Source organism: Polypterus senegalus, chromosome 7 (assembly GCF_016835505.1).
Source record: "Polypterus senegalus isolate Bchr_013 chromosome 7, ASM1683550v1, whole genome shotgun sequence".
Classification (NCBI taxonomy): domain Eukaryota; kingdom Metazoa; phylum Chordata; class Cladistia; order Polypteriformes; family Polypteridae; genus Polypterus; species Polypterus senegalus.
Genome location: NC_053160.1, coordinates 124,741,053 through 124,763,748, shown reverse-complemented (window position 1 = coordinate 124,763,748; position 22,696 = coordinate 124,741,053). Strand labels below are relative to the sequence as shown.

The 22,696-nt window shown below is 37.9% G+C and overlaps 2 protein-coding genes across 7 annotated transcripts in view; one reads left to right on the top strand and one right to left on the bottom strand.

Moving 5' to 3' along the window:
* msh3 (mutS homolog 3 (E. coli)) overlaps positions 1 to 9,841 on the bottom strand; it is a 351,434-nt gene extending 341,593 nt beyond the window's left edge. For 3 of the 5 annotated variants that reach the window (XM_039759260.1, XM_039759263.1, XM_039759264.1), the window contains exons 1-2: positions 9,643 to 9,841; positions 92 to 209 (exon numbers count right to left, since the gene is read on the bottom strand). In XM_039759260.1, coding sequence (XP_039615194.1) covers positions 92 to 209; positions 9,643 to 9,759 — 235 coding nt within the window. In that variant the 5' untranslated portion in view covers positions 9,760 to 9,841. Of the gene's footprint in view, positions 1 to 91; positions 210 to 3,079; positions 3,129 to 9,642 lie in introns of those variants that run through there. The other 2 variants (XM_039759261.1, XM_039759262.1) reach the window with 2 other exon arrangements.
* Positions 9,842 to 10,459: 618 nt separating this feature from the next.
* Positions 10,460 to 22,696, top strand: part of dhfr (dihydrofolate reductase) — a 90,874-nt gene continuing 78,637 nt past the window's right edge. The window contains exons 1-2 of one of the 2 annotated variants that reach the window (XM_039759257.1): positions 10,460 to 11,115; positions 20,618 to 20,667. In XM_039759257.1, coding sequence (XP_039615191.1) covers positions 10,823 to 11,115; positions 20,618 to 20,667 — 343 coding nt within the window. In that variant the 5' untranslated portion in view covers positions 10,460 to 10,822. The remainder of the gene's footprint in view (positions 11,116 to 20,617; positions 20,668 to 22,696) is intronic. The other variant, XM_039759259.1, reaches the window with a different exon arrangement.

Sequence of the window (22,696 nt, the reverse complement as noted above, 5' to 3'; positions counted from 1 at the left end):
CTTACTTCTGAAAAATCTTAACACAATCTCTCACATCTGTAAACATGACTTTTTTATGAAAAATGTTATAAACGTTTAGACTTATTTTTACCATCCATAGCACTTCCACTAATAGAGGCATCTTCATTTTCACCTTGGTCACAAAGCCTAGGGCGTTTTTTCCTTGGCTCTCCCAGTGAGGATTTCTTTTTCTCCGTAGATGTTGACTTCTGAAGAAAATAATTTCAATAAACATGGAGGAATTAAGACATTTCATATCTTCACCACAAAAATACAAAACAAACTATCAAAATGGAGAAATTACATATTACTACTTCAGAAAAGATTAACTGTTCTTCATTTTATGAAATTTACCAATACATCATCCTAACCTTTAAACTAATTTAAATAAATGCACATGCATGCCTTATTATTTTTTCAAGAAACAAATAAATATTAAACACATTATGCACTCTTTAAAAATGTACTTTATTGAACACCGAGGTGGCAGCAATATGGCTCAATGTAAATACACCACAAACCTCCAGAATCCTTAATTCAAATGCAGAAACTGTCAGGGTATAGTCTTGCATTTTATTTCTCACAATAGCATAGCTTTTCTTCTGACATCTGCAAAACATGTGAGGTGGGTTCCAAGTGTGAGGGATTGAGGGTTTCTGCATAAGTATGTCTGCGATAGACTGGTGCCCTGTCCTTACTTGAATATGCATGTAAGAAAGGAGATTAATGGATTATAAAGGGTCTCAGTGTGAAGAGTGTGTAAAATTGACAATACTTTACAAAGCCTAACACGGAAATACTAGGACATGCTACAGAGACATAAAAAAAACACAGCCAAGTAGAAATGAAAGTTGTGTGTGAATGTGAGAATCTTGCAATTGTAACATCCAGCCAGCCATACTCCCCTGAAAATCAGTTAGAAAATATAGACCCCTTAAACTTCACAAACATCGCCAAGAGGACAAACGAGTTAAGAGTAGATTTGACACCAGTTATATGGTCAAGTTATTTCCTGTCAATAAAGGACATATTTCTATTCTATTTCTGTCCTCCAATAGGTTTTCCAACAGTTAAGATAGCTTTCCTTGTAAAATAATTAATTTTAGTGATGATGAGAAAGAGGATGATGTTAAGAATTTGACACCCGTTAATTAAACCAAAAATAAGTTTTATTTTGTCTAGATAGTCTTATTTATAAACTTTAAGGTTCCCTGTGAATGACATGGTGAAATGCAGATGGTATAACACAGGCATGTCAAACTCATTACCATTGGTGGGCCTCTTCGACTGCCATACTTGCATCAGCGGGCCGCATTGTAACAAATACTATTATACTAAGTTACTGTAGCTTTCTTTCCAATACTGAAAACTTTATAAAAATGTTACACTTAAAGTTTAAAGTAAAGCATTTTATTTCCATACAATCTCCGTACAACAGCATACAATTAGGAGTCTTAGCCTACTAGCTAGGTCCTTATATTATATTATATTATATTCATTGCTTAAATAGGAGTCTTACACTGTGAGATCTATTTCTTTTGTCCCGACACTTGGCATCTCTTGTTAGTAACCAGTTCGTCAACATCCAGCTTGAAATCTTGTACAGCTGTAACTTTTATGAGGGATGACAGGTGCTCAACAGTAAGTCTTGAGCGATGTGGGGTTTTGGTAGCTTTCATTAACGAAAACAATTGCACACAAAAGTAAGTGCTTCTGAACATACACAGTACTCTCAATGCCAACTTACGGATCTGCACATACGAGGGTGGCAGGTAAGCATACAAGCCTGGCACACCAACTACGTTGTATTTTGCCTTCAGAATAGAATCTGACTGCAGTTCAATCAATTCCATTTGGATATTCTCAGGCGCATTCTCAACGTTGTAAGAGAACAGCGCAAAGTCCTGTTCATGTGAACTGAAATCACAAAAACGCTCACTGAATTCATTGTTCAGTAATTCAAGATGGAAAACAAATCCTCCAAAAATCAAATTTTACTTTAATAAGTTTGCTTCAAAAGTTTATATTGTAAAATAAGCCGATATGCAAAAAGCCACCTTACCTGCACTAATTGTACAAACTCAAAATCACAAATATGCTAATAAACAACTCACCAACTTCTCGCGTCCACTTCAGATCTTCAGCTGTAGTCTGCACTAACTGTTTGTTACAATACTAGCACAAAATTACATAAAACTAGAGCAAAAAAACCGTGAAAATATGCGGGCTATTACTACTCGTGATGTTCAGTTCTGCCCAGTGGCCAGTCTCAGCAGCCCAGCCAGTAGTGTAGCCTGCGCAGGGACGGCTCTAGGCTTGTGGCGGCCCTGGGCAGAGAAAGAATCGGTGGCCCCTTCGCCCACCAATGTCAATGTGGTATCTTAGGCACGGCGGATGGCCACATCCATTGCGGACACTGCATAGCTGCCTTGTGCTCATGACACGCTTCTATATGCACGTGTCTGCAACTTGAAAACCAAGTGGGAGCCCATGATATTCTCATTATGGCAGAACGTCATAATACTACATATAGCCTACTGCTCCGACTCTAGCGACATTAGCAAATACAGCATACAAATTAACAAGTAACACAATTTTTTTCGGCACATTGCCATCAGCTGTGTCATTATTTTCTCTTTCTGTTTTATATTCAATATATATTGGCGTGGTGGCCCTGTGCAGGTGCACAGTTTGCACATGCCTAAAGCCGACCCCACTGCCCGCTGCTGCAGCCTAGCGCTTCACTTGTGACGTTGTAGCTCAATAACTTTGGTCAAGGGTCGTGGCTATACTAGCAGGTGACGTTTCCGGTACCGTAATGCCATGGGAAAACGCACTTTTGTCAGAAGGCAGAAATAAGAATAGTCAATAAGTAACGTCGAAGATGCAGAATGATTCAATCGCAAAAGATAGTAATCATTTTGTACAAGTTCAGTGCTAACTAGGATCTGTCATGCGGGCCGCACAGATTTCTGTTGTGGGCCGCATGCGGCCCGGGCACTGCGTGTTTGACATGCCTGGTATAACAGACTACATTAATGGACTACATCAATCTTTGTGGTGACATTGAAATACGCACCAAGACTATATATTGATTCCCCAACAATAATCACGGGTCCTATTTATGTGAAGGTTCTTCTTAAACAGAACTCAAGAATCTTCTTCTTGTAATATAGGGAAGAAATAAAATAGAAACAGGGAGAAGGTGAAGTCTGAGAAAGGGAAAGTGAACACTGAGAAGTTTAAGGACACTTGCATACAGGAAAAAGGTAGTGGACAACTGAGGATTTTTCCAACAAGCCAGGCATCATCATGTACAGCACCATCAGCAAGTCGTCTTCCAATGCTACTTTGACTTAAAGTAAATTAATCATGGGATGACTTGGGCCAGAATGTTTGTCAATGTCAACGTGCCATCACTTATGACTTAAGCGTTAATGTAGCATCACACTGCTAGTGGTTAACAAGGGTGTCTTCATTCTCATAAGGCGCTCTTAGTGCATTCAACTGCCCTAATTATGTTAGGAAAACTGGGAATTTCTGTAAATTGCCTTTTTATATTGGCCTCTACTCCCATACCATATGGAAACTGACTACATTCACGTCATCAGTTATTTATTGCTTCCAGCACAGCCAATTATTATACTGTATTATTAAAAATATTACAATTATTAAAAACTGGACATGAACAGGTGCAGTCTGATTTTGGACAGTCCATCTTCATAATGCCAGCTTCAATACAGTAAAGTTCCAAAAGAATGGCTCTAGAAAGCCTAAATAAGCTCAACAGCTTTAAAATAAGTGCCAGCCCATTACTCTTCCGATCTGTAATACTGGTTATAATTTATTATATTTCCTATGAAAGATGCTATATAGATTGAATGATTTGTAATATTTCTGGTCTCCAACCACACATCATTAATACCAACTTAACCCATGTATTAGGTTGGGGGCTGGTTATGGTGCCATCAGACACAAAGCAGGAACCAACTGTCTGTAATTTATGATTGTGCTTACAATAAAAGTCACTGTATAAGTTGACCGATTAGTAATATTTTCTTAATTATTAGGTTCACACAATGAGTAGTACTATTGCCTCACACATCCAGTATCCATCCATCCATCATCTAACCCACTATATCCTAACTACAGGGTCACGGGGGTTTGCTGGAGCCAATCCCAGCCAACACAGGGCGCAAGGCAGGAACAAATCCCTGGGCAGGGCACCACATCCAGTATTCTGAGTTCAAATCACACACCAGGAGCCTCATTTATAAAATTATATTATATTATTTTTATTATATATTATACAGTATATTATACTATATTATATCATTTGCTGCTATTATTATTTTTTACTGCAGTGAGTCTATTTGAATAAATATTGCTTTGCTTTAAATTTCTATATGTTATCTATACATTTTGAATGATTAAGTTAAATGCAAGGCACCAGGGTCAGATTTATAATACGTATTTACATGCACACAAAAAGAGGCCCAAAATTTGTGTACACAACTTTCCATTCAAAAGATGGCATTTATAAAAGAATACTTGACAGGGGAACATATTTATGTTTACGGCAACTCTGACCCATCTGTACCCAACATTTTGGAGAAACCTGGAAACGACGATATGATTGATTAAGTAGTGATTAAGTAGTAAAAGGCAGTCAAACCAGCTGAATGATGGCTATTATATCATCAAGGTGACATTATAAAGTGCGCTGACATGACAAACATATTACACCTCAAAAGTGATTAATATGATATACAGACTGTATTTTAGCTCTCTTTTAAGACAACACTGCATATTGGCACTGAAGAACTTCTTTGTTTTTTCTCAGTTCATATCAACTACCTACTGTCACTTTTCAGCCAACTGGTGGACAGGTGAGGAATATCTCAGCCAAGCCTCAATCCATCATGCCCGTTGTAATGGATGACATTAACCAACCAGTGAGGCACTACATCCAGTCTTCATATGTGTAGGTGCACATAAATAAAATATAACATTTTTACCAATATAAAAAGGTAATTTGCATCAGTGTCTGGCTCTCTTAATGTAATCCGAGTAATTTATAGCTCTCATATTACAATAAGGGCACCTAGTGAGAATGAAATTGCTTTTGTTAACCATGAGCAGTTACATTCTATTAATGCACAAGTCATCAGCAATGCCAAGATGAGGCTAAGTGGCCTAGGTCAAACCCATGATTCATTTATTTTGAGGTAAAGTAGCTTTGGCAGACATGATGGTACAATACATGGTGGTACAGAAATTAAAATTATAAGTAATGAAAGTATTAGTTCAATTAAAAAGTTAAATCATATATTGCAATAGGTACTGAAGCTTCAGCATGTAGTGAGTGTAACTGGTAGCCTCAGGCAGTGTAAGAATTAAATATTAAAAGCTAAAGCCCATACCTTTTCTCTAAAGCAATTGGGAAGGCCACCACTTGTTACAAAAGCAAGGTTTTCTAATTAGCAAAGTAAATAAGAGATAGACACTCCTGTGGCCAGAAGGCATGAATATTTCTTAGGTCATAAGATAATGGGGAAAAGGTAATCATGTCCTATAGGAAATTATTTGTGCCCATTAAGCAGAAGAATACATTGCCAAAATTTAGAAGTTAGAGGGAAGGAATGCAACAAGTAAATATAAGATGGGGTTGCTTCTTCAGCCAGGTAGCCAATAAGCACTTTAGGTCAAGGTAATGGTGGCTGATAATGGGGCAATTACATCCATTTAGAAACTTATCAATGTTTATTAGGCATTAGAAAATATTAGTGACTAGGTAAAAAAACACAGGAATGTTGGAGTCAGATAATGACGAGAAAACTATAAAACTATCTCATAAGAAGAAATTGTATTAAAACAAGGTATTACCAGGCTTACGACAATCTTTTCATCGAGCTGAGATGGCTTTTGTGCATCAATGCAATAAAGTCTAAATTCTGAATACCCATCCAGAAACTATTTGTGTTTTATTCCAAGAGGGAATGAATATTTCTCCACAACAGTGGCTGGCTTATTGGCAAGATAACTGGCTAAACTCTTGCTTTTTCATATGCCAAGTACGATTCACTGCAACATCAATCATGACACAGCAATCATGTCATTACACATACCAGGGCATAGTGGGTACCTACTCAGACGCTGGTGTCTTGAATCTTTCTTGTTCTCCAACGTCATCCTACAGACCATCATCCTATGATGCCTAACTACACTTTACTCTGCCACCACTTTGCAGTCTTCAATCTCCTTCAGATTGAACCTCCTGCATAGGATACAATATACGTTTGTGCATCTTCCTTTGCTCTTGTATGTCACTCTATATTCCTCCCTCTTCTTAAAATACATATTCACCACAGCCATGTCCATCCTTTTTGCAAAATCCACTATCATCTGACCTTCTTCATTCCTCTCCTTGACACCATACCTACCCATCACCTCCTCATCTCCACTGTTCCCTTCACCAACTTGTTCACTGAAATCCCCTCCAATCACAACTCTCTCTCCCTTTGGTACACTGTCCATCACTTCATCCAAATCACTCCAGAAATCTTCTCTCTCATCCATTGCACACCCAACTAGCAGGGTACATGCACTAACAACATTCATCATCACATCTTTAATTTCCAGCTTAATAATCAGGACTCTGTCTGACACTCTTCACCTCCAAAACACTCTTGATATACTGTTACTTCAGAATAACCCATACTCCATTTCTCCTCCCATCCACACCATGACAGAACAATTTGAATCCACCTCCGATCCACCTAGCCTTACTCCCCTTTCATTTAGTCTCTTGCATGCACAATATTTCAACCTTCCTTCTCTACATCACCAAAGCTAACTCTCTCCCCATACCAGTCATAGTGCCAACATTCAAAGTTCCTATCCTCTGTTCCACTCTCTTTACCTTCCTTCTCTCCTCCTGCCTCCAGACATGTCCCCCCAATTTCCGCCAGCAACCTGTTGGCTAAAAGTACTAGTAGCGGCTGTTGTAAATCCGGGCCTCGACCAATCCAGGATGGAAATCTGTATTGTTGTCCGCATATAGATCTGAGAAAAGTACACCAGATGCCCTTCCTGACGTAACCCTCCCCATTTATCCAGGCTTGGAACCAGCACAAAGAAACACACTGGTTTGTGCATTCCTTGTGACTGGGTTGGCAAACTGGATTTAACCAGGATAGAAAAAGAAGGGGAATGATCAAATGAATGACTGCGTAAGAGGAAAAGTACATCAGAGTCTGTAGTTTGAGAAACAAACACTTGCGTTGGCCTCTTCCATAGATACATGCCAAATAACAGTGTTTTCTGCAACAGGAAAAAGATGATTCTGTGATGGTCAATTTCAATCAAAAAAACATGAAAATTTCTGGGTAATTTCCAAACTTCTAACTGATAGTACTCACTGACTGACTGACTCACTCACTGATCAACAAAAACACTATTTCCCATTTCATTAAAAATCCAACATTAGAAAGGATTGTACATCTAGGCCAGCATGTATTCACTAAGAAAAAACATTTGGATATATCAATATTTAGGGTTGAACAATTCCACAACAGAAAAAATAAATACCCCAAAATCTCAAAAATGCTTTAACTGATTTGACTGAAAACTGGTGATGCTAGTAAACTAAACTAGTAAAAAGAAAATTAGCTAACCCATGTTTTTAATATGTTGATATTTATTAATATTATGCTAATGGACATGCTATGTGCTGTGCTGAGAGTGGCCTTTATGGAGCAGAAGTAATGTTGAACTAAAGCACTAACCAACAGGGTTAACAGAAGCTACCATAACATTTGGCATGTACAGCAAGATATGAAATGGAAGGAAAAAGTTCGGTGACGTTCAAGGAAGATGCAAAGATCAAAGGTTAGCATGCTATAAACCTCCAGTACTGATGCCAGGCACTCTAGCTGCGAGAGGTGTTGCTGTGCTAGAAGCAAAAAAGTGAGACAGAAAGAAGTAGAGGCAGAAGTCTTGTGCTAGGATCAATTTTGTCCATCATATACAATAAAGCCATGGATCAATGTTGCACCATTAAATGAACATGCACAAAGCCCAAGCCTTAGTAATTGACACCAAAATGTGTTCACTACAATCCATCCATTTTCCAACCCGCTGAATCCAAACACTGGGTCACGGGGGTCTACTGGAACCAATCCTAGCCAACACAGGGCACAAGGCAGGAACCAATCCTGGGCAGGATGCCAACCCACTGCAGGACAAACACAAACACACCCACACACCAAGCACACACTAGGGCCAATTTAGAATCGCCAATGCACCTAACCTGCATGTCTTTGGACTGTGGGAGGAAACCCACGCAGACACGGGGAGAACATGCAAACTCCACGCAGGGAGGACCCGGGAAGCGAACCCAGGTCTCCTAACTGCGAGGCAGCAGCGCTACCAAATATACCAAATACGGGTACATAAAATAATGTTTTAGTTCAGCGTTTCCCAGAATTGGTCCTGGGGACCCCCTGTGGCTGCAGGTTTTTGTTCCAACCAGATTCCTAATCAGTGAAAACACCTGATAGCACTTATTTAATTAGCTGGCTTTTTTTCTCTTATTCTACATTTAGAAAAGCACAGCTGCATGATTTTTTTACATTTATGAGACATTTAGAAATATTTCTGGTTTCCTATAGATTTAAAGGCTTACCTCTCTTTTGTTAATTACATTATATTTTGCCCTTTCTCTGTGCAGTTTTACCCCTTCATTGTATCTTATTAACAATGATTAAAAAGGAGCAGAGCAGACACGCAGGCAAAGCAACACTGAACAATCAAAATCTGATACTTTAGCGTTAGACCCACTGATTAGTAAATAATGGATTAAACTATTAGAACACCTTGAAAAATATAATGAAAATCAAGATGAAAATATTGTAAAAAAGAAAAAATACATTCCTATATAAGTGCTTGATACATTTTAATATATATATATATATATATATATATATATATATATATATATATATATTTTACCAAACTTAGTTTTCTGATTTCTATATTGTTTCCAAAACACAGAACTTGGGAAACAACACATCACTTAATTAGACCAGGAGTCCAATCAAAAACAAAAGCTGGTTGGAACAAAAATCTGCAGCCACAGGGGGTCACCAGGACAGAGTCTGGGAAACACGGTTTTAGAATAACGAATGTAAAAATGGCTTAAAGTTTCAGAATGTCAGATAAAAGGAGAAATTTTCACATTCTAGCTTACATTTTGTATGCATTGATACATGTTTACCTAGTCTAAGTTTCCACTTCGAACACATTAACATGCTCCTCTCCTCCGAGGCTGTCTGGATTGCACCACTGGCTGCAGTTACAAGTACAGATTATAATTTCTAATAATATTAGAAACGATTAGTCGGTTATTAAATGTGCGAGATAACATGAAACCTTATGCACATGGACCGTATGTATCAATATGAATCTAGCTGTTCATAATCACAATAAAAGGGTATAATTTATCTTCATTCAGTACTTTGCATAATGAAAGCTCTTGAAAATGTTCAAAGGAAAAAGGGAAATTAGTCATTTGACTAATGCTGACAGATTCCATGATCTATTTAGCGAACCTGATTAATTATCTCATAATCCGACACTTACTGTCCCGATTACCTGAGGTTCTGCAGACGAGCAACTCCCAGTTTCCGGTTTATTTACAGGCATGAAAAACTTGCTAATGCAAGCTTGCTTGACACTGCTTTTAGCCGTTTTCGACATGAAAAGTATTTAATTGCAAAAAGGGACCAAAACAACTACAGCGCACCGGTATTTCTTGTCATGCGTTCACTGTAGAGCCGCAAAAGTGCCCGGCGCAGTGATGACGTCACATGACCCGCCCCTTTATTTAAAGTGATATACATATTTAAAAAAAATTGGAACAGACTCAGTTAGTTGCTAATAGTAATAGCAAAAATATAGAATTTCACTATGGAGTTAAGCCATTCAAAAAAATTCAAAAAATATATTTGAAAATATATCTTTCTAGTTAAGAATGTAAAAATATTTATTTTTCTGTAGTTTATATACATTAGCACATACTACGGCTATTTTAAAGGATGGATATATCCATCCATCCATCCATTATCCAACCCGCTATCCTTTACCTCTTTATGTTTAATCTTGCTTATTCATCTATACACGACCATAAATTAAAATAAATGAACTGAAGAATGCCATGTGCTATGTCATTTATTGACTTATTGAGCCTGATCAAATTGGACAGGTACTATTTTTCGGTCCCATTTACGTTTAAATCCAGTTTGTTTCTATTTAGTATTGATTTTAAAAAAGGAAAAAGTTACGCAAAAAACGTGGTTACATTCACGTGGGTTGTCTCAAAGCGTCAGTGGTTGATCTTGAACTGGACTTAGAAACTATTTAGGGCAGCAAGGTATCGTAGCGGACTGCTTCTGGAGCCAGGGTCCTAGGGTTTGGGGTTATTGTTTGTGTGGGATATACACTTTCTCCTCTTGATCCTCGGAGTTTTTCGTATTCCGGTTTCCTCCCGCGTCACTAAAGAAGAACAGATTAGGTGAATTGGTCACAAAGTGGATATGCGCGTGAGTGGACAATGCGATGGACTGGCAGCCTCTGCTGAGATGGTGTTAGCCTTACATCCGGGACATTTGGATTCGCGAACATTTCATTGGATTCTTGGATTTTAAATATATTATGCTTAATTATTTATCATCACATCTTGGACGCATTTTCTTTTAACTGGTGGAGCAAACATGCCTACATAAAATTGTCGAAAAGGTAGCAACTCCACAGACACAGAGAAATGATATACCTTTTTCAACAGTGCCTCTCCGCTACTCATCGGAATGAAAATATGCGGAAGTCCACGTGCGTGATGATATCCCATGAAACATTTCGAGATTGCGTTCGTATTTGGCGCTTTGTAAGGAAGAAAGCAGAAATCAGAAGACGAGCCTGTACAATAAGTAAACTTGCTACGTCTGTGAAAATTAACGAAAACAGCATGGGTCGCTTTTTGAAGTGCATAGTTGCTGTCTGCCCTAATATGGGTATCGGAAAGAATGGGAATTTGCCTTGGCACCCAACACGACTCAGGTAAGATTGTTGTTGTGGTTAGTTTTGCCTACTTTTGTATGGTGGTCGACTGAGGTTTTTATGCATATAGCATCTGACATGAATTTTGTGTACTGGCGTATATGCTCACGACATGCTCTTATTATATTACTGGCTCACGGAGGAACTGTATTGAGTATCTACTTATAAGGATAACTGCAAACAATCTGAGTGAGTGAGTGAGAGAGAGTGTGAGAGAGAGAGAGAATGGGGTTAATTAAATTCCATAAAAAAACATTTTAAGAGTTAATTTAGAAAATGAAAACTGGTATAAGGTCTTTTAGTTGTTAACATAATTCGATTAAGGATGACTTGAACATTGTTATAAGGAAATATGCTGGATTATTATTTGCCCGGTTCATTTTTTGCCTCTGGCTAAAGTACCGATTTCAATGTGCAATCGATACGTCTTGCTATCATTTTTGTTTTCCATCTTTATATTATATACCGCATTACCTTCTTTTTTGACTAGTTGACATTTGAAGTTTCCAAAATGACACTATTATTACTGTGACTTTACAGTACTTTGTAAGTTATTTCATGTATTTGTGGTTTGTTTAAGAAAACGTTCTGTTTGCAGTACTTAAGTTTATTTTTTCATGGTGAAGGTATTTCTTCTTAATCAATTTATATATTAATTTGTTACATGAAATTGCATTTTAAAGTTCTAGCCTGCTCTTGCATTTTATAATGGATCTTATGGGTTCTAGGGTCCCAATGTAAAGAACAATAACAACATTTATTTATATTACAAATACAAATAATGCAGCTGAAAGCAGCACTCAGATCTAAGAGGATGAGAACAGATAAATGGCCTCTGCTGCATTCACTCGCAAATCATTTACTGCTTTAACGAGTGCAGTTTCTGTGCTGTGATTTGTTCTAAAACCCAACTGAAATTTATCAAGAATAGCATGTTTATTTAGGTGGTCATTTAACTGCATAATGATTGCCTTCTCCAGAACTTTACTTAAGAAAGGCAGGTTAGAGATGGGTCTAAAATTTTCAAGAGCCTAGGGGTCAAGATTATGTTTCTTAAGTAGGGGTTTAACTACAGCAGTCTTAAGACAGTCTTTGAAGACCCCGTATCTAATGACAATTTACTATGTCAAAAACATTATCAATTAGCACGCCTGATACTTCTTTGAAAAACCTTGTTGGTATTGGGTCAAGGACGAGGTGGAGGTTTTAATTGAGATACTATTTTTTGTAAATCAGGTAAATCTATCCTAGTGAAAGAGTTTAATTTGTTTATAACAGGATGCTGGGGTTTAGGAGGATCCTTAGTGTTGGGGAGATATACTATGTTATTTCTAATATCATTAATTTTTTGATTGAAAAATACATTGATAGCCTCACAGGTTTTACTGGAAGTACTTAGGAGGCATTCCTTTGAGTTACCTGGGTTTAGTAGGCGATCAATTGTAGAAAATAAGACTCTGGGATTACTAGCATTGTTATTTATAATCTTGGAGAAATAGCAGTGCCTCTCAAGACGGACAGTGTTATTGTATTCTGTTATTTTGACTTTTAATATTTCATAGTGGATAGTAAGTTTAGTCTTCCTCCATTTACGCTCAGCTCTACGGCATGTTCTCTTTAAATCAGACACTCTTTGGGTCTTCCATGGTATAACAATGCTAGAAGATTTTTTCACTGTCTTTTCAGGTGCAACTATGTCAACAGCAGCTCTCACTTTAGTATTAAATCTTTCCACCTTACTATTTACATTATCCTCGCTATTATAGTTGGCACTATAAACGGACTGATTGCTTAGAATGTTTGTAAGTTTTAAAGCTGCTGCTGAGTCAAAGAAGCGTTTTTTAACAATATGCTTCTCATGAGTGTTTTTTATCATTATTTCTATATTAAAAGTAGAAGAAAATGGTCTGATAGACCAATATCAATGATCTGTTTTATATCAACTTTCAGTCCTTTAGTAATCACTAAGTCTAACGTATGACCTGCTTTATGTGTAGGCTGATTTATGAGTTGTCTCAAATCAAAAGAATCCAGGAGGTTCATAAATTCTTTTACTTTTAGATCACACTGATTATCTATATGAAAATTAAAGTCGCCAACTATTAGGAGTGTGTCATAGTTAGTAATTAAAATTGACATTAAGTCAGAGAATTCCTCAAAAAAAGGCGCGTTGAATTTTGGAGGTCTATACACGGATAATACTAGAACTTGAGAATCTCCATGATAACAACGGCGAGATACTCAAAGGACTTGAACTTACCAAAACTGACATCTTTACATTTTAACCGGCTCGAGTAAATGTTTGCCAAGCTGCCCCCCCTTTTTCCCTGGCGGTCTGCATGAGTAAAACTGTAATCCAGAGGCGCAGATTCGATTAAAACAGCGCGCCATCTGAGTTAAGCCACGTTTCACTTAGTGCAATAAAATCTATTTTTTTATCACTAATAAGATCGTTGATAAAAAACGTTTTGTTAGTTAAAGCTCTAACATTTAATAGTGCCATATTTAATGTTTCGGATGGGCAGAGATGAGTACTATATGCGTTATTGATATTTGGAATAGGAACTAAATTATTTTATTAGCCGCTCTGTGTGTATTTTTGTTTAATCTGTGATCTGTTTTATAGTTTTAATACATTGTTCCTCTAAAATAGTAATTTTAATTAGATTATTGGAGTTTATGCCGTATTTCCTAGATTTTCTACGTGCATTGAGATTGCTTATTACAGTATTAATGTTGTGCACTTTAACGGAAGATTCTATTAAACACTTATCATGTCCTAGCACAACAGTATCATTTCGAAGGGGTTAAGAGCAGAGATAGATAGTCAAGAAAACGAATTACCTTAGATATGTTTTCGGAGGGACCGGGCCCGAAACTGTTCGGATGCAGGCCATCATGCTTGAAGAAACGCGGCCTTTCCAAAAAGAGATTCCAATTGTTGATGAAACCAACATCTTTCTTCTTGCAGAAATCCTGTAGCCAGTTGTTCAATCCTAGCAGACGACTGTAGTACTTGTTGGATCGTTTGACGAGAGGTAGTGGACCCGAAACGAAGATCTTTGCCGATGGGGTCCTCTCCTTCGTGTCTTTAATCAAAGCTGCAAAGTCAGCCTTGAGGATTTCTGATTGTCGGTGCCTTATATTGTTTACGCCGGCATACAAACGATTGCTCCAACTGCCCTGTCCTTGTGCTTCTCGTAGATTGCCAGCGCGTGTCTCATCACATCTCGGACACAAGCACCGGGAAAACAAGAAACAAACAATTTTCCATTAGGGCATGCGATATTAAGGTTTCTAACAATAGAATCACCTACCACTATTACATCACCAGGGCTGAAGGCGAACTGGGGGAGAGGGTCGAACCGGTTCTGAGATAGGATGCTCGCCTGTGCCGATGGAGGTGCTCTGGCCTTGAACCCCCGCCTGCATAGCTGAAATCCACCGAGGTCATCAGCGGTGTCGCTCCTACGAGACGCGGGGGTGAGGACGGCACAACGCGGGGTTGATGTTACGCCGATTACAGATGGCGAGGATGGTTTATCCAGTAGCCGGGCCTTCAGATCTCTAAAGTATCTTGATCGGGACAGGAGTTTCTGAATCTGTTCATCGAGTGCCTGGAGTTCTTCAACTACGATTGCAACGCGATTTACCCCACTGTCGGCCATTGTCTGCTTCTGCTTCGTGCCTTAGGAGGAAAGAGAGAGAGAGACAGAAATGTACTTTGCCCGAAAGCACTCCAGTACTGCTCAATGTATCTTTACTTCTTACATGTTAATGTTTTACTGCTTAATAATTTATACAGTGGTGTGAAAAACTATTTACCCCCTTCCTGATTTCTTATTCTTTTGCATGTTTGTCACACAAAATGTTTCTGATCATCAAACACATTTAACCATTAGTCAAATATAACACAAGTAAACACAAAATGCAGTTTTTAAATCATGGTTTTTATTATTTAGGGAGAAAAAAAAATCCAAACCTACATGGCCCTGTGTGAAAAAGTAATTGCCCCCTGAACCTAACAACTGGTTGGGCCACCCTTGGCAGCAATAACTGCAATCAAGCGCTCTGGAGGAATTTTGATAGGTTTGGATTTTTTTTCTCCCTAAATAATAAAAACCATCATTTAAAAACTGCATTTGACTAATGGTTAAATGTGTTTGATGATCAGAAACATTTTGTGTGACAAACATGCAAAAGAATAAGAAATCAGGAAGGGGACAAATAGTTTTTCACACCACTGTATATAACGTTTTATTTTTTTCCCTTGCATTCAGTGAGCGAAGCCACAGGGTATGTATGCTAGTGTGTGTGTGTATGTATGTATGTATGTATGTATATATATATAATAGAGAGAGTGTGAGTGACCGATAGGGGGCGCTATCGCTCCCTTGAACCCTTGTCCAAGACACCAGGAAAAAAGTCCAATAGTTGACTTTATCTATGCCGCACAGTGCACAAAGCACCATCTCCTCCACAATACTCATATACAAATCACAATACTAACAATAAACCAATCCTCCACTCCCAGACGCGTTGCCACCCTTCCACCCAGCTGAGCGCCCCGTCTGGGAGCTCCTACAGTCCTTTTTATACTTCCTGACCCGGAAGTGTTCCCAATCCCCAGTCCATGTGATTCTTTATCACTTCCGGGTCAGGTACAAGTACTTTTCTTCACCACGGAAGTACGTCACTTCTGTCGTTTCTCCTCCTATGATGCACGTCTGGGTTATAGGACACATATGACTCTTTGGTCCTCCCTGCAGCTCCCTCTTGTGGCCCCTGTGGTATCCAGCAGGGCTGTGTATAAAAACTACATTGTCCATTGTTCCCTGCTGGTCTTCGGGGCACCTCCATACTGCAGGGAGGGCTCCATCTGGCGGCCTGGGGGTATTGGCCGGGGTGACAAGCTGGCCATATACCACAATATCTATATCTCAGTCCTATGAAAAAGTTTGGAACCCCTCTCGGCCTGCATAATAATTTGCTCTATTTTCAACCTGAAAAGACAGCAGTGGTATGTCTTTCACTTCCTAGGAACATCTGAGTACTGGGGTGTTTTCCGAGCAAAGATTTTTAGTAAAGCAGCATTTATTTGTATGAAATTAAATCAAATGTGAAAAACTGGCTGTGAAAAAATGTGGGTACCCTTGTAATTTTGCTGATTTGAATGCATGTAACTGCTCAATACTGATTACTTACAACACCAAATTGGTAGGATTAGTTAGTTAAGCCTTGAACTTCATAGACAGGTGTGTCCAATCATGAGAAAAGGTATTTAAGGTGGTCAATTGCAAGTTGTGCTTCCCTTTGACTCTCCTGAAGAGTGACCGCATGGGATCCTCAAAGGAACTCTCAAAAGATCTGGAAACAAACATTGTTCAGTATCATGGTTTAGGGGAAGGCTACAAAAAGCTATCTCAGAGGTTTAAACTGTCAGTTTCAACTGTAAGGAATGTAATCAGGAAATGGAAGGCCACAGGCACAATTGCTGTTAAACCCAGGTCTGGCAGGCTAAGAAAAATACAGGAGCGGCATATGTGCAGGATTGTGAGAATAGTTACAGACAACCCACAAATCATCTCCAAAGATCTGCAAGAACATCTTGCTGCAGATGATGTATCTGTACATTGTTCTATGTAACTATAATCGTAATAAATGAACAATAAAACGGCAGAGAAGCCGTGGATTAAATAAAAAGGCTGCAGTTATCAGCAGGGAGACGTGAATACCGTAGCGAAGCAAAGAAGGGAATGAAGAGACTGGAGCGACGGATGGCCTTGTATGGGCAGGCAGTCAATTACGTGGGAGCCGTGGGGATGGGGGACGTAATATAGGCAGACAGCCAACTACATAGGAGGCATGGTGATGGGGGACGAAACGCCGCCTCACACGGCGACCGAGCTGCAGGCTATGGACGTATATATGTACGTAAGTAGGATTCAATTATGACCGTTAAGCGTAGAATTTCAAAATGAAACCTGCTTAACTTTTGTAAGAAACCTGTAAGGAATGAGCCTGCCAAATTTCAGCCTTCTACCTACACGGGAAGTTGGAGAATTAGTGATGAGTGAGTGAGTCAGGCAGTGAGGGCTTTGCCTTTGATTAGTATAAATGTATGTGTATGTGTATATGTATATTTTTCCACATTTTATGTTACAGCCTTATTCCAAAATGGATTAAATTCATTTTTTTCCGCTGGATTCTACACAGAACACCCCATAATGACAACGTGAAAAAAGTTTACTTGAGGTTTTTGCAAATGTATTCAAAATAAAAATGAGAAATCACATGTACATAAGTATTCACAGCCTTTGACACCTGTTCATTCTATTGTGAATAATAAATGGATCAACTCCAGCTCAGGCCACAGGCCTATTTAGATGCCCAGGGAGGCCTTCTGTCTGTGTACCATACCGAATAAAATTTCCTGTCTCAGTAGCAAAGCTGTGTATTTCCCAAACGGGCGAGTCTCCTGCTCTCACTTCTTATTTCTATAATGTTGGTTTACAGGTAAAATAAAATGGCTTATTCTGTGCTTACCACCTCTGAGATATCAAAAGCAGTTTCCACCTCCTCAAGATATCTCTAAAACTGGATGGTGTGCCCCTCTACCTTTTGTGCTTATGTCAAAATGTGACCTAGAAGTCTTTAACTCTTGGACCGGATCTCATCTCTTATGGGAGAGTGCACACTGTTTCTATAAAGAACAACCAGGGTCTTCAAGTTCATTAACTTTGAACTTGTGGTGCTGTATTAGCTGTCATCTCTTGTAGATGTTGGCCAACTGGATTCAAGTTTCTATAGATACAAGCTTCAAGCAGAAGTGGCATTGCAGTGGCTTCTGATTTTCTAATTCTGGTGATACTTTAATCCCATTTATTTTTAAATTTAATTTTTAAAGAGGACTTGTTTTTTTTTTTTTAACCTGCTCACCCTAAGTGTATATATCCGTTCCAGGGTTGTCAGAAGTATCAAAATATCAGTAAGTATCGATTTTAACTTTTTAAAATTACTTCAAGGCTCATTTTTCATGGTATTGCATTTGTGGCCTTCTTTACAAATGTACTTCCAGTTTGTCATGGCTTGAGTTGCAGCTTTGTTTCCACCTACTCTCAAGTGTTAATAAAATTCCAACTTCAGCAGTGTGTGGGCTTTCATCAGCATCAGTGCTGCTGGAGTCTTTGTGACAAATGGGGACAGAAAACCACAAGATATATGGAAGCCCCAATGCAAGATTTGTCAGTAAGCCAATGCAAAAAATTTCAAGGGGTATCCTATTTCTGAATTATTGATATGTATGTTGTAAAGTGTTGCATTTGAAGTAGAGGTATAAAGTTATCAACATGCCTTTTTTGTCAGCAGTTAAACATCTAATGCATCAAGACAGAGATCTGAAATTATTTTTAACATGTTGGGCATGTTTTATTCTGTGCTATTTACTCAGGCACAAGTTGGGCAACAGGGCTCTGTTGCTCCCTTCATTTTTAAACCCTTGTCATGAAGCCTGGTGCTGTAGCATGTTACTTTATTTTATTATGCACAAGTTTAAAACTGTATTTCATCACATTTACTATATAGTGTATGGCACTGTTTAACTTTTCAGTTCTCAATTGCTTAAGTAGTGGTGCATTTATGCAAATCCTTTAAACGTGTTAGTGGTCTGTTTGTGTGTTACTTTCCTGAACAATTGTTCTTTTTACTTGTTTATTTTAATTTTGTGTTTTTTTTAATAGTTTTATAAATGATTGCAATATTTTATTTAAATTAGTATTTAATGACATTTACAGCATTTCATTATACTATCACCAATACGGTTTTTGTTTTCATCAGTTTAAAAAAATATATAGATATCTATTCAGCATATTTTAACGTCTCTTTGTGCTGTTAATGTAACTTTACTCTTACCTTTTACAAAAGACTTCACTACTTGTATTTTCATTTATTAATTATTTAAATTTTAAAAATATATATATATTTTTTCAATCAGTGTTAAGATTTTAATACATTCAGACTTGCAGTTCTTTTAAGTACATTTTTATTGAGTTACATTATATACTATCCTATTTGATACTTACTATCCTATTGAAGGTGAAATTTTGGAATTGCCGCAATCCTAACTCGGATCCTTGGGCCTGGTTCTCACTTCATCTGTATCAATGTAACTTTCAGATGTGTTATGCTCTAGCAACTTCCCTGAATATTATTATTTTAGTTGCTTCCTTGTGTAACATGTCTCTCTTAACACTGAGTTACTGTTTTGCTCACTGTTTCTACCGTGAAAGATACCATGTACACTGTAGATGTTTGCTTGAATGTACATGTCACCCTGACCCCCCTTTCTAGCAGTGTGGTTTGTGTGTGATTTTTAACTGATATATCTTGTACCAATTTCTACTATCTTATTTGCAGTTTTCCTTTTTGTGTGTGCAGTTATTTCTTATAATTTTAAATTATGACGATGAACTTTACTGTCTTGCCAGTAAGCCAGTTCAGCTTCTGACTGTTAGATTTAGTGCATCAATACCCATTTTTTTCCCAGTGTCCTTTTTAGAGGACCTCGCCTTAAAAATTTAACTGTCCTCTAATTCCATTTATAATAACTTTGATACAAGTAATTTGTTTTTGTTTAAAACAATCATATCTTAACCTATTATCTCTTGCATACCTTTGCCCCTTATGTCTCCTTTTTGATTTTATTAATAGTCTGTTAGTAAAGCACAGCTGCTTCATTTACCATTTGCTTATCGAGTCTGCATTCTTACTTTACAGGTGTTTTTTAAATGGGTGTAACATTTTAGAAGCTGACTGCATACTTTTATAAAATTTTTCAAAGTGTTCAGTTTTATCTTTAAACCGATTGGCACACATACTGTGTTCTTTTAGCAAAATATGTATTTTTCTAACAAGAAATATGTAAAAGAGCAATAATAAAAATAATTTAACCACGTTCTGTACTTAGTCTCATTCTCTCAAACATTTACTCAGGTACTTTCCCAAACTATTATTTTAGGGTATCCAGAAGACTTTTGAAAGTCCTTGGGGTTCACCTAGGAAAAAGCATGGAAAGGAGTGCATTAGGTTACAGTAACGTCTGCAGAAGATTGTGAAACTTGTATTTTACTGATATGTAAATATTAGGCAATGTCAGAGGCTTTTGAACAAGTGCTGTACTTCAGGAATGTTTTCATTAATGCAGAATTTTGAAAGTATTAATGTTTACACAAGACTACACTACTGTACTGTAGTTCTTAGCATTTTATTCACCTTTGAATATATGACAAACACACAGCCTTTGAACAAGTTGAATCTAGTTATCTTCATAGATTTTTAATTTTCTTTGTTTTTCTCAATACCTCCACCCTTTCCATGGAATCAAAAATGGTATTAAATCTCTGTTCTTTTCAAATTATTGTACTGTATTTTGGAATTTCAGCATCTTGATAATCCTTATATATAACTAATATTTAAAGTTGCATTTCATCTGTTTATTTTACAGTAATGAATTTAAACATTTTCAGAAGCTGACAATGACACCATCATCAGAAGGTAAGAGATTCACTGTTACCATTTGCCATTTGTCTTTTTTATTGATTTCAATTTCTAAACATTATCACTGGCTAATTACAAAGCTTATTTCATCTTTATCTTAAAAGGTACTGCATTACAAAATTTACATTGCAGTCTTCGGCAGATTTTCTGAAAAATTTCATGAATAAACAAAACTACTGTAGAACGCAAAGCTTTTTAGCTATAGGAGCCTGTTTGGATTCCTAAACTTGAAAATTATTTATAGTTAGGTACATAAGTATTTGTGGATTTGAAATGAAGAAATTATTACATGATTGAAATGTAGGCTTTTGGCATTAATTAAAGAGATTAACAGAAAAATAGTATGAGCCATTTAGGAAAGACAGTTGTTTTTATACAGGGTCCCCTCATTTTCAGGGCCTTAGAAGGGCTCTCGTTATTTTATTAATTATTAAGTAGGTAGAAGGCCTGGGGTTGATTCCATGTGTGGAATTTGCATTTGTAAGCCGTCACTGTGAACTCTTAATATGAGGTCCAAAGAGCTGTCCATGCAAGTAAGAACAGTCCATCATTGGACAGGGGAAAAAAAAATCCAAGAGATAGCGGAAACACAAGGAGTGGTCAAATCAACCAGCTGGTACATTCTTAAAGAGAATAAATGCATTGGTGAACTCAACAACACCAGAAGGCCTGGACGACCATGTAAGATAACTTTGCTTGATGATTGCAGAATTCCTTACTTGGTGAAGAAAAAACAATTCATGACATTTAGCCAAACCAAGAACACACTCTGGAGGGTAGTACTATCCTTTCCAAAGTCTACAATCAAGAGAAGACTTCACAAAAATAAATACAGAGGGTTTACCACAAGGTGCCCACTATTGGTAATGCTCAAGCATCGGAAGAACAGATTAGAATTTGCCAGGAAATATTTAAAAAAAAAAAATTCCAGTTTTGGAAAAGTTTTCTTTGGACAGCTCAAATTAAGATCGGTATATACCAGAATGCTGGACAGAGAAGAGAATGAACGGCATATGATATGTAGCATACCACTTCATCTGTGAAACATGGTGGAGGCAGCGTTGTGGCATGGACATGCGTGACTGCCAATGGAAGCTTGACACTGGTATTTATTGATGATAGAACTATTGACAAAAGTTGCAGGATGATTTCTGAAGTGTGCAGGGCTATACTGTCTGCTCAGATTGAGACAACTGCTGCAAAACTAATAGGACAACACTTCACAGTACGAATGGACAGTTAGCCAGTTCATACTGTGACAGCAAACCAAATACTCTTCAAGGCAATGAAGTGGAATATTCTTCAATGGCCAAGTGTAATGGAAGGATTTTTCTAAAGAGAGGGGGGGGATCAAGAGAGCAGATGGGCGTTGGTCGCTCAGCGCAAAAACCAGCTTCAAGAAGGAAAAGTACTGGGAATATGGCCAGAGGGTTATGCTGACTTGTTTTTCACTTCGAGGGGCTTCACTATTTTGTGTGCCTTTTGGTACCAGGCGCCGTCTCCGTCAGGATAAAGGGGCATGCTGACTTGTTTTTCACTTCAAGGGGCTTCACTACGCAATTCTTATTTTTGTGTGCCGTTTGGTACCAGGTGTCGTCATCATCAGGACCAAGTGCAAAACAACACCGCGTCCCGTGGAAAGGTGTGTGTGCTGAAACTAATCACTTCTGTATACACTGCTTGCACGTAAGCCGCTTTGGGCAAGGACGCTCAATTAGTATATAAGGGAAGGTTTCGCCCTCAGTTTCTTTGGAGGCTCAACCGTGGGGACAGCGCGCACCGCCCGGTAAATGAAAGGCAATATGGGTTGGTCCTTTGACAAGACTGACAAGCGGGCCCCCTCAGTCTACTGGTCTGGGATGATGGCTCTATGCCTTTTTATATGTCTGTAAGTATTGTTTTGTTTTGTATGTCTGCATTATATGTGTTTGATTATTATAGTTGATTAAGTAAATAAAATAGAAGTATTGGACCTCTTCTCTCTGATTCTTTGCCTACTTATGTTCTAATCCCTGGAACCATTTTC